Source organism: Rhinopithecus roxellana, chromosome 3 (genome assembly GCF_007565055.1).
Source record: "Rhinopithecus roxellana isolate Shanxi Qingling chromosome 3, ASM756505v1, whole genome shotgun sequence".
Lineage (NCBI taxonomy): Eukaryota > Metazoa > Chordata > Mammalia > Primates > Cercopithecidae > Rhinopithecus > Rhinopithecus roxellana.
In genome coordinates, this window is record NC_044551.1 from 114275655 (window position 1) to 114287773 (window position 12119).

Sequence of the window (12119 nt, forward strand, 5' to 3'; positions counted from 1 at the left end):
GCAGACTGGAAGAGTCATCACAGCATCCAAATCGACAAGAAAACATCATTCCAGGGTCCTACATGATAGCCTACTCTGATACTACAGTGGTAGGGACATCTAACTTCTTTTTGACTAGCTGGGGGGGGGGCGCATCTTAATGGTGATGTGAAACTACAGAAGCTGCTAAGGCAGCCTCCAAGTTTCTATTTTCATACTTTTATTTGGGATACCCAGAAAAGATTTTAATTAACATTTCTCTGTTTCTGTGTAAATCTAAAGATCTCTTGCAACATAACTCTGATTCTCTAGCAGGGATATGATTAGATTGTTCTGGAGGTCTAGCAGGAAATGAAAAGAGAAGGGCTATCTTGATGGACTGTGAGCTGGAGAAAATGTGAGAAAAATGGTGTGTACCCTCATAAAGATACCAGAAAAAGTTTGTCCCACAGCAGGCAGCCTGATGTGCTTTTGATGGGAATAGTTTACTGAGTTTGCCAACATGCCCACCTTTGCTTAGGTTGTGACAGTTTCAGGCATTGTGACCCAACAAACTCTGTTGCCACACCCCAGGGTCAGAGGCAGCAGGGGAAAGCCTGGCCCCTCAGTCTGGTCCAATAGCTGGCAGGGGTGGCATCCAACTGCAGGTGCCCAAGAACTTGGCACTTCTCAGTTCCATCTAAAGGGGCACATCTCCCTTCTGGGTGTCACGTTTTCAGCCAAACGTCTAAAAGAACTTCATCATCAAGGTAATGAGTTCATAAATTTTGTTTTTCACGGTTCTTTTGGACTTGGACTTACGCTGTTTCTGAATCACATGAGGGACTCTGCCTCCACCTCTTTTTTTACTAGGCTAGTGTTCTCTATCTAGCTCTTGGAAAAAAAGAAACTCCCTCTTCAGAGTGTGTAGGAGTCTTTTCCTGTAACTTTTTCAAGGTTTCACAGAGATTCCTGAAGGAAGAGTTCAAAAAGATCTTGGTTGCAGGCAGGGATGGTAAAGAGCAGGAATGTAGTATTATCATGTGAAAGGATAGCCATTAGAGAATAGCTATTATTAACATGCTGTGGGGGAATAGAGAAGAGGCAGAAGGAAAGAAGGAGGAAGGCAGAAAGAGAAGGGGAGGGAGGGGGAGGGAATGGGGAGAAAGGGGAAGGAGAGAAAGAGGGGATGGGAAGGGGAGGGAGGGAGAGGAGTGGGGAGAGAGGGGAGGGGAGGGGCAGAAGGGAGAGTGGGAGTGGGGAGGGTGGGAAGGGGAATTCAATAGCCCTCTAATACTTGGCAAAAAGGATTTCTCTGGTTAAAATTTGAAAAGAAATCAAATTCAAGCCCCAGATACCAAAACAAGTCTACTGAGCTCTTAACTGTGTGTTCTGAGTATAAATCTCAGGTCTTACGTAGCAAAAATCAGTCACTGGCTTCTGTCATTTCCTTTTTACTTTTAGTTCCAGACTGGGTTGGGAGGTGGTGGCCGGGGCGGGGTAATGGTGGAAGGAAGTTGGCAGAGATTATTTTTTCTTTCTAAAATAAATTAAACTTGATCCTATTGGATCAGGGTCTGGTCTTCTCTCAGATTTCTGTCTCTTGGTGTTATATTTATGGTTATTAGACTGGGTTTTCTCACCATTCAGAATCTTGTTCTATATATTGAAATTGTATATGTTGTTTTAATAAAAGGGCTATTTATTTACTGCTATTGACTTTAGTCTTTTCCAGTGGCTTTGAGTGATGTATTATAGCTGTTTATCTAATTTCACTTTCTTTAGTGTAATGGGAAAGACTGGTTGAACTGGAGTTAGCTAGAATTAAGTTAGAGGGGGTAACGTGAGCTGGAGTTTTTTGAAGGTACTCGAGGGGGTAAAGAAATGTGGAGATCAGAGAGATTTAGTTAGTAGAGTTGGGTAGAAGTAAATCACTAAATGTAATCCCCAAAGTCACTAGATTTCCTTTTAAATTTGATTCCCAGGTCATCATACTCTCATGATTCCAAATACTTGATATGGGGAGTCTAAATTAAAGGAGACTATGGATTTTGCTAAAAGATAATGATCCTGAGCATCAAGTTCAAACATCTTAATGTGTCCCCCACTGCTCGCCCCACCAGTCCCTAGCCTAAACCTATGTATGAAACACAAAAATGGATTTCAGACCCTCCAGAGATTCTTATCCAAACTGATCTGGTTTCCAAAAACCATATATAAGCATTTCAGCTTTCTTTTCTTTCTCTTTCCAGATGTCTGATGATATTGACTGGTTACGCAGCCACAGGGGTGTGTGCAAGGTAGATCTCTACAACCCAGCAGGACAGCAAGATCAGGAGCGAAAAGTGGTAAGATAAAAAATGACTCATGCCGAGGAGTAGAAAAAATTGGCATATGGGTATAGATATCCCTGGGACCCAAGATAAACTAATGGACGATGATACCATGACTTCTCCAAGCAACCAAGCTCAACAAGGTCTGTCAGGGGCCAGCGTGCTCATACATCACACAGAGATAAAAATCAAGGGAGGGGCAGGGTGTGGTGTGATGTAAAGGACCTAGGGAGGGGAGGCTGGGGAGGAGCCTGAGGGGAGGGAGGAGTGGTGGTTACCTAGCAACCAGCCCCTATTAGTTAAGACCTCTTAGGTCATAATAATATTACCTAGCTAACAATGTTACCCTAGGACCCCTCAGGAGGGCAAAATGCTTCATGGTCTGTTTCCCAAACTTCGAGTAATTTCATAGGGCTTCACAGTCTTCAATCATGTTCAAATGCCACACATATTATTATTTAATTAATTTGTATTTTTACAATGTTTTAAAAATTGACTTACATTTTAAAAATTGCAATCATGCTAAGAAATATTATCCATAATATCCCAGGTTTGATGTTCTAGTATATATTCTCCCTAATGCGCAATAAAATTCGCATATTAAATGCAGAAATGTTTATCCATATACTACTTAAAATATGCTATATTAATGATAATAAAATAAATTTTGAGAAACACTAGTGTAGTAGCAAGTGCCCTAAACTGGAAGCCAGGAAAATTGAGTTCTAATATAAGCTCCACATTTAAGTTTTTGTCAGTTGGGCAAGCCATTTCTCTTCTCAGTTTTCTCAATTAATACATGTGGATATTGTACCTTGGGCCTCGCTCTGACAGGAGGTTGGTATTCTCCTTTAAGAAATGTACTAATGCTAAGATTCTGTCTGCCTAACAATAATCACAGTATTAACATTTTTTGGGTACTTGCTATGTGCCAGGAAATCTGCTTTTACATGCTTTCCATATAGTGTCTCAGTTAATCCTCACAAGAACCCTCTGAGGTAGGTGCTATTATCATCTCCAAGAAAGAGAAATTATGCCCCTTTCTCTAGAGTTTTTCTAAATTCACCCTTCTAATTTGATGCAGATATGTTTTGTCGATGTGTCCACCCTGAATGTAGAAGATAAAGATTACAAGGTGCGTATTCTCTGCTCAGAGTCGGAATCGGTCAGAAGCTGCTGAGAAGGGTTATCAGTGAAATATGAAGAATGGAAAATGTTGGGGGAGAGAAGGGAAAGGTGGAGGGGACTCAGGGGGAAAGCCAGCATTCTCATGAGCCCAAGATCCCTGGTTCTGAATTTACTGTCACTCTTGATATCAAGTCTCATTTTAGAAGCCACTTAAGTTGCTGGTAGGGCTGATAGAGATAAAACATGGAAGACAGCATGTCAGAAAAGTTGTTTTTTATTTTTTATTAAAAAAACCCATCCAAAGGGTGATGAATATGGTTCTTGAGACTGATGGCTTTGTGAGCATCTTCAGAGTGGGGAGTAGTAATTTGTGGAGGGAATGTCATCTCATTCTTCAAAGACTAGATAGCCTCAGAAGCCTACCTCTCCTGCAGAAAGAAAAAGGATAAAAGAAGTCATAACATTCACAATTTGAAGTAATAGCCTAGGCGGGGCAGCTTGGAGAAATCTCCAAAAGCAACTGTCTAAGAATCTCACCATTTAATTCCGTAGGATGCTGCTGGTTCCAGCTCAGAAGGCAACTTAAACCTGGGAAATCTGGAAGAAAAAGAGATTATCGTGATCAAGGATACTGAGAAGAAAGACCAGTCTAAGGTACACTTAGCCTCTGAGATTCCACCACTTCTATTCTCAGAGCTCAATGATGAGTCTGCAGACTCTGGATCAGACATGGTAAGACAACTACTGTCAAACAGGCTCATCAATTTGAATACTATGACATTCTAGAGAACACAGGCCTAAGTTCAAGACCACAGTAAGTTCAACACCCAGGTACTTAATAATGGCACTAATCACAGAGGCTCCAAATGCCCTCTCCTGATTTCCAGCTACCCGTCCAATCAGAATCACGCAAGATTATTTGTAATGTTCTTTGCTGGTTGGTAATGGACCTGTGTGCCCCACATTGCCCAGCATCCAGGAAGGAAGAAAGAGGGGTATGGAGCAGAGACAATCCGTAACCAGCAAGAATTTGAGTGCCTCGTCCTTACCCTGTTGTCTAAGAGATTACCTAGGCTGTTGAGTAGCTTAAAGTTAGAAGAAATTAGACTTGCATGCCACTGTGACATACAAACTCCTTTTGGTTTTGTTTAAGTATCCAAAATTATATCTGTTAGGGTTCTGGCTTTGGGAGGGCACTGGAGCATACAACAAGTCACCCTCTCATGCCTACAAGCCTGGAGTGGCTGGTAATGGGACAGGATATTTGACTTTAATGCACAGGAATCAAATGTTTCTTGTTCTGTGTCTCTAGGCTCATATTATAACCAAAACATTATTTCTGACCCCAGACTCCTTTGGAGTGAAAGGAGTGGCCCCTAAGGAAGGAAAAACAAGTTTACATTACAGTATCCAAAGAGTTTTCAGTTTATTTGGGTATAGCCAACTCAATTTTGGAGTCTTAAGAAAGGGATAAATTATACCTGGCATTGATTTTTGGAAAAGCAGCCCATGTTTCCTACATACAATGCAGATCTGCTTGATTGTAACTTAAGCTCGTTTGCAAAGAGTTGACTTTATCATGACCTCACATTTCTGGAAATTCAGTGAAAAGAGAGGAGATGAAGCAATAGAAGGAGCAGAGGGCTCGGCAGTTAGTGTTGGGTGGAATATGTGTATATAGTACATATACACATATCTGGACATGGGCATACACAATCACAGGCATAGATATACACATATAAATTTATACAAAATGATACACATTTTGTAGCTGATACATACATGCTTGGCTACATTTGATATTGACACACACAAGCATTGATGTAGCAAACTTAATCTGATCATAAATAATGACACACATATACAAATATATACAAAGTCATACAGCATCAGATGCAGTGACATGCCCACACACAACACATATAAACACCCATATTACACAATGCATGAACATACATTCACACACATTACATGCATAAGACTTGATCAAAACATAGTGACCATACAGACTCAGTTATTGGTATACACGCTTATAAATATACATATCTATGCAAAGACATATATGGTCATACACAGTCATGCTGACATACACACAAACTTACACTAAGCGACACATATTTACTAATGCACTTGTTTGTATGCATTGATACACTGTTGACACAAATGCAATAACACACCTACTCACACACATACTCAAATACCAGGGTATGTACAACATTGACATACACATGGTCAAGCATTGACATAACATATAAATATAGCATAAATTGATACCCAATTTATGAATATACATAGTCATTATACAATCACCTGTTTACACATACTCATATTTTAACATACATATACATTAATATATTAAAATTGTATCTTATATTAATGAGTGTGTGTTAATATATGAATTTATGCTTTAACATATATAAATGCATTTATAGCTGCATGATACATACTAGTGAATTTATATACACACATATATGCAGATTACTCAAATTGACTCATTTACATATTCAGAGACACACGGACATAGACACTCATATTTTGACATTCACACATGTACAAATATGCATACTAACATGCACATGTCAGCCTATACAGTAGACATATACAATAGGTAATGATGTCAACACATTATTACACATGCTTAGACAGTCACACATATGCACACACACACAGAGGTGCATTTTCACACACTAACAATACAGAATGGCACATTCTCACATCTATTGAGATGTTCACACATGTTAACTGCTATATTTCCATGCATATATACACACACAACAGACACACTGACACATTTTTGACCCATTGAGATACAACATATTCATATGAGTTGGCAGACATATATTGATAACACTTGTGTATAGTTAAGTATACACATGTATATACTTTGAACTTTTGTTGCTGCCACTTCTGCTTGAATGTGTACTAATGGATATAACTGGATGTTATGTTCCCATACAAACTCTAAAAGGTCAAATCCCTAATCTGATACATCTTCTAAGTAAAATAAGGGAAAGAAATAGCCTACCCAAACTCTTATGGATAGGTCTTCTCTTTTTTAGACGGAGGGATCTGTGTGCCTTTTCAAACAAGCTCCCTCTGATCCCGTAAGTGTCCTCAACTGGCTTCTCAGTGATCTCCAGAAGTATGCCTTGGGTTTCCAACATGCATTGAGCCCCTCAACCTCTACCTGTAAACATAAAGTAGAAGACACAGAGGGCGAATATCACAAAAAATCCTCTGAGAACTGCTACAGCATCTATGCTGATCAAGTGAACATAGATTATTTGATGAACAGACCTCAAAACCTACGCCTAGAAATAGCAGCAGCTAAAAACACCAACAATAATCAAAGTCCTTCAGCTACTCCAGCCAAACCTCCTAGCACTCAGAGAGCAGTCATTTCCCCTGATGGAGAATGTTCTATAGATGACCTTTCCTTCTACGTCAACCGACTATCTTCTCTGGTAATCCAGATGGCCCATAAGGAAATCAAGGAGAAGTTGGAAGGTAGAAGCAAATGCCTTCATCATTCAATCTATCCATCCCCTGGGAACAAAGAGAGAATCAGTCCCCAAACTGCTGTGAGCAAGATTGCTTCTGAAATGGCCCATGAAGCTGTGGAACTGACCGCTGCAGAAATGCGTGGCACTGAGGAGAAGTCCAGGGAAGGTGGCCAGAAAAGCTTTCTATATAGTGAATTATCCAACAAGAGCAAAAGTGGAGACAAACAGATGTCCCAGAGAGAGAGCAAAGAATTTGCAGATTCCATCAGCAAGGGGCTCATGGTTTATGCAAATCAGGTGGCATCTGACATGATGGTCTCTGTCATGAAGACCTTGAAAGTAGCACAGCTCTGGGAAGCCAGTTCCAGCGTGTGTGGTCCTGAAGAGGGTGTTGCTAAGGCACACCAAGGAGATTGTGTCCGATTTGATTGATTCCTGCATGAAGAACCTGCATAATATTACTGGGGTCCTGATGACTGACTCAGACTTTGTCTCAGCTGTCAAGAGAAATCTGTTCAACCAATGGAAACAAAATGCTGCAGACATCATGGAGGCCATGCTGAAGCGCTTGGTCAGTGCACTTATTGGTGAGGAGAAGGAGACTAAGTCTCAGAGTCTGTCATATGCATCTTTAAAAGCTGGGTCCCATGATCCCAAATGCAGGAACCAGAGTCTTGAATTCTCCACCATGAAAGCTGAAATGAAAGGGAGGGACAAAGGCAAAATGAAATCAGATCCATGCAAGTCGCTGACTAGTGCTGAGAAAGTCGGTGAACACATTCTCAAGGAGGGCCTGACCATCTGGAACCAAAAGCAAGGAAACCCATGCAAGGTGGCTACCAAAGCATGCAGCAATAAAGATGAGAAAGGAGAAAAGATCAGTGCTTCCACAGATTCACTGGCCAAGGACCTGATTGTCTCTGCCCTTAAGCTGATCCAGTACCATCTGACCCAGCAGACTAAGGGCAAAGATACATGTGAAGAAGACTGTCCTGGTTCCACCATGGGCTATATGGCTCAGAGTACTCAATATGAAAAGTGGGAAGGTGACCAAGGTGCCAAAGCACTTTCCGTGAAACACCTAGAATCTCACAGAGCCCCTGGACCATCCACCTGTCAAAAGGAGAACCAACCCCTGGACTCCCAGAAAATGGATATGTCAAACATCGTTCTAATGCTGATTCAGAAACTGCTTAATGAGAACCCCTTCAAATGTGAGGATCCACGCGAAGGTGAGAACAAGCATTCTGAGCCCAGGGCAAGCAAAGCAACTTACATGTCCAAGAGATCTGACAAAGGGGAAGAACAATGCCAGGACCATCAAGAACTTGACTTTATCAGTGGGATGAAGCAAGTGAACTGGCAATTTATAGATAAACTGGTAGAATCTGTGATGAAGCTCTGCCTTATCATGGCTAAGTATAGCAACGATGGGGCAGCCCTTGCTGAGTTGGAAGAACAAGCAGCCTCGGCAGATAAGCCCAAATTCAGGGGCACCAGGTGCATTCACAGCGGTGCAATGCCACAGAACTATCAAGACTCTCTTGGACATGAATTAATTGTCAATAATCAGTGCTCTACAACTAGCTTGCAGAAGCAGCTCCAGGCTGTCCTGCAGTGGATTGCAGCCTCCCAGTTTAACGTGCCCATGCTCTACTTCATGGGAGATAAGGATGGACAACTGGAAAAGGTAAGTAATGCATTAAGGCACAAAAAGAAAGTTGGAATGGGCAGAGGCAGGGAGGCAGCATTGTACTTCGAGCCCAAGATCATTCTAGTTTCAAGTCTATTCTTTACCGTGTGCTTCATGAATTACTTTCACCTCATAAAAAGACACAAAAATGGTGAACCACTAGCTAAGTGGACACCTCAAGGCCTGTGCATTTCCACCAAGAGGAGGAGAGTGAGATTAACGCATTTCATCAGTGACCCTTTTGACAAACTATCTGGTAAAACATTGGGGAATGATTAAGTCTCATGTTTTCAGTTTTAAGATCTGCCAAAGTACTCTAGAGAGGAGGGAACAAAAAAGGAAAATGGAGTTCCTCCCTCCCTCTTGAGGTGTTGGAAGTATCATGGACTAATTTTGTGTTTGACCTACCAGAAACAGTTTGAAACTTGTCTCTTACTATTTTCTCTATGCTCCTCCCCCAAACTCATGGGTCCTGCAAGTGCCCTGAGAGTCCTGTCTCCTTAAATTTTATGCCCTAGTTGCCTCACTTGCCTGACCCTAGTCCTGGCCCTGCTCCTCAGATTCCATGGAGGCCAGCATTCATACATTCATACACATACACATGCACATTCTCTCTGTCTCTGTCTCTCTCTCTCTCACACACACACACCCCTACCTGACAGCTGGGTTTCCTGCATTAGATGGATTCCAGAAACATCAAATACTTAACCAACTTATTTTCAGTCCAGGAGCCAAGGCCAGACAATCCTCCATACTCCAAGTCTCACACTTTTTTAGGGAGGTGGGGGAATGGCAACCCCAAACCTTGACCTAGCAATCAGCACAGACTAACTGAAGGGTCCAGCATCTGGTGAAAAGTATTTAATGAACACAACTAATTTCAGAGTGTGTTTTTGAAGCTCAAAAAATAAAGTATCTTTGGCATTTTGATCTATGACATTAGAGAAGTTTCAAGGAAAAAGGAAAGATGTGTCAGCAGCCTCTAGTCATGGATCTATGACATACTGTACCCTAATCCTAGAATCATGAGCGGGAAGGTGGTGGGTGTGGATGAGGAGGTTAGGGGTTGAGGGGGTTGGCTGGTAGAAGGGTGTTAGTTCACTTTGTCCAGCAGGTCTTTCCTCTAAAAAGCATCACGCAGCTCACACTAGCTCTGTTTTCCCCACAGCTTCCTCAGGTTTCAGCTAAAGCAGCAGAGAAGGGGTACAGTGTAGGAGGTCTTCTTCAAGAGGTCATGAAGTTTGCCAAGGAACGGCAACTGGATGAAGCCGTGGGAAAGGTGGCCAGGAAACAGTTGCTGGACTGGCTGCTCGCTAACCTGTGAGCTGACAATTTCTTTGACTCGTCTTCATCTTAGCCCCCCTAGCAGCATTCCATCCCAGCCAGAGCACCACCACCATCAGGCCAGTCAACTGCACAATACACAACTGTGTTTCCCAATACACTTGAGCAGTTGCCTGTGAATGTAAGAGGTGTCAACAAACTGGGAAAGAAAATGAATTAAAAAACAATTTTAAAAAATGTGTCGTTTTTTTGATCAGCTATTTCCAAGGCAAGGGAAGGGAATTGATCCATTTTCCAGGAATGGTGACATAGTGTTGGAGTTGTATTCAGATCTCACCCTGGATTATTTTCTGAGCACCAAAGACACAGGGATATAATCCATGTCAAGGTCCCTAAGTAATCTGGTTTGTTCAAATAATCTCAATTCACAGTCTATTTAGAGTTTTCCCACCTGTCAGCTTTCTTGGTTTAGTTGAAGAAAGTGTATAACCATTACCCTGCCTTGCTACACACACATCCCTCAAAAGTGTTCACCGCACATAGCTAAATACTACCCAGAACTACAATGGGATCTGATCCTCTCCCGTGTGTGAATAAAGCTTCCTTATAAGGAATTTCCTTCAATTGATGAGATTTCCTTGTCTTCTTCCAGTCTGAAAGAAAAATTTTCCAAGAACATAAACCTCTAAGATGGGTAAATTCCTTTGGGGCCCAATGTCCCAGTGTCTTCTCTGGGAATAACAGTAAGTTCCCAGATTTGTTCTATGTGTCCTTTAAGTCAATCATAGTGCTAGCATTCACTGCAAATCAGATCAAGACAGTGGTTTCAACCCTGTAGACCTTGTTAGCTAGTTTGGTGTGTGCTCTCATGGCACGTTTTGGCACCCTTGAAGCGTTGCAGCTTAGTAGAACCAAGCACAGGATGGGGTGTCCTTCTGGACTCAACAGTCAAAGCTTTGCCTCTTACTAGTCACATGGCCTTAGGCAATCCTGCAGACTGAGCCTGTTCATCTGCAAAATGTAGCTAAAAATTACCTTACGTTGTTTATAGGTTAAACTAGAGGAACGGATGTGATGGTGTTTTGCACAGGGTGGATTTTGTTGCAAATGTAGATATGTGAATGATATGTGACTTTCAATGCCAGTCCTAACACAGGAGTGCCCTCTTGATACATTTCAGAACTGAAAGCATATCCTCTGAGTATGGGACCCAGAGAGACACTTTTTGGGAGAAGTTAAGCACACAGACAAACTTTGCCAACTTCTCCACAATGCCTGACCCAGTCAGATAGAAGAAGTAAAGGCAGGCTTCTTCAAAGCAGGATGTTTAAAACTCTCCAGCCCGGCTGAAAGCTCATCGAATGTTTTTCAGTCTCACCCCACACCATTAAAATCTTTGGAGTTGAGCCATCACAGATCCTTTTCTTTGCCCTTGAAGAAAATCCTTAATAAACAAATCTCGAGGCCAGGGCTACATTTCTAATGACTCAGTCCTCCCTGAGCACAGCTGGGTCCACATAGCAGTTTACTTCCTTGATTAACTTGGCTCTTACTTTGCTCCTGATTTTTATTATGAGGCAGCCTTGGGGATTCCTTGAAACATGGAAATAGAGCAAAGGAAGTTACATGTTCTGTTAAATGAAAGGGGTTGGGGCAAGATGGTCTCTCAGGGCCTTTCCAGTTCTGACATTTGAGAATTTTACGAACAAGTTTCTTTTCCATAATTTCTAAAGGAAACTTGTGTAGATGGAATAAGCTCAGGGTGAGGAAACTTGATTTTTGCCAGAGCTAACTGACAGATTCCAGCAGAGAAAGGAATGCTTTGGGCCACAAGGACCCTGACAAGGGTCTGAAGGAGCTCAATAGCCCTTGGGGTTTATTTCTGGAAAATAAGACCCTGGCCTTTGACCTCTCTAAATGAAGAAGTAAGCCCAGGCATCCCAATAGCAATGTGGCCGTGCTCAACGCCAGCAGCTGGAAATGGACAAGGACTTCTGCTGAGCTGAGAGTCTGGCATATAGTAAGAAAGAGGCGAAAGGAGCAGAAAAGGAAAACACGATTCTCTCCTGGCAGGCAGTACAATTGGCTTATGAACAGTTTCAGTCTCTCTGATATCAGGCTTCCATCTCAAAACAAAATTATAAGCAAAACTTGTCTGGGAGGTTATTACAAGGCCAGAACTAGACTGGAATGAGGTGAGAGGTACTTGCCTCAGGGATC

General features: G+C 41.9%; 1 protein-coding gene and 1 long non-coding RNA gene across 2 annotated transcripts; one reads left to right on the top strand and one right to left on the bottom strand.

Moving 5' to 3' along the window:
* The first annotated feature begins 590 nt into the window (after positions 1-590).
* Positions 591-10112, top strand: LOC104676785 (A-kinase anchor protein 4-like). Its single transcript, XM_030927834.1, is given in 7 exon segments — positions 591-728; positions 2211-2306; positions 3376-3426; positions 3972-4073; positions 6479-7264; positions 7266-8612; positions 9784-10112. Coding segments are annotated over 6 exon segments (2538 nt in total). The 5' UTR covers positions 591-728; the 3' UTR covers positions 9940-10112.
* On the bottom strand, positions 3719-6580 carry LOC115896540. The gene is made up of 3 exons (XR_004056449.1): positions 6445-6580; positions 3957-4016; positions 3719-3847 (listed from the first exon to the last, which is right to left on the bottom strand). It is a non-coding gene; the product is annotated as an uncharacterized LOC115896540 (long non-coding RNA).
* Positions 10113-12119: the final 2007 nt, after the last annotated feature.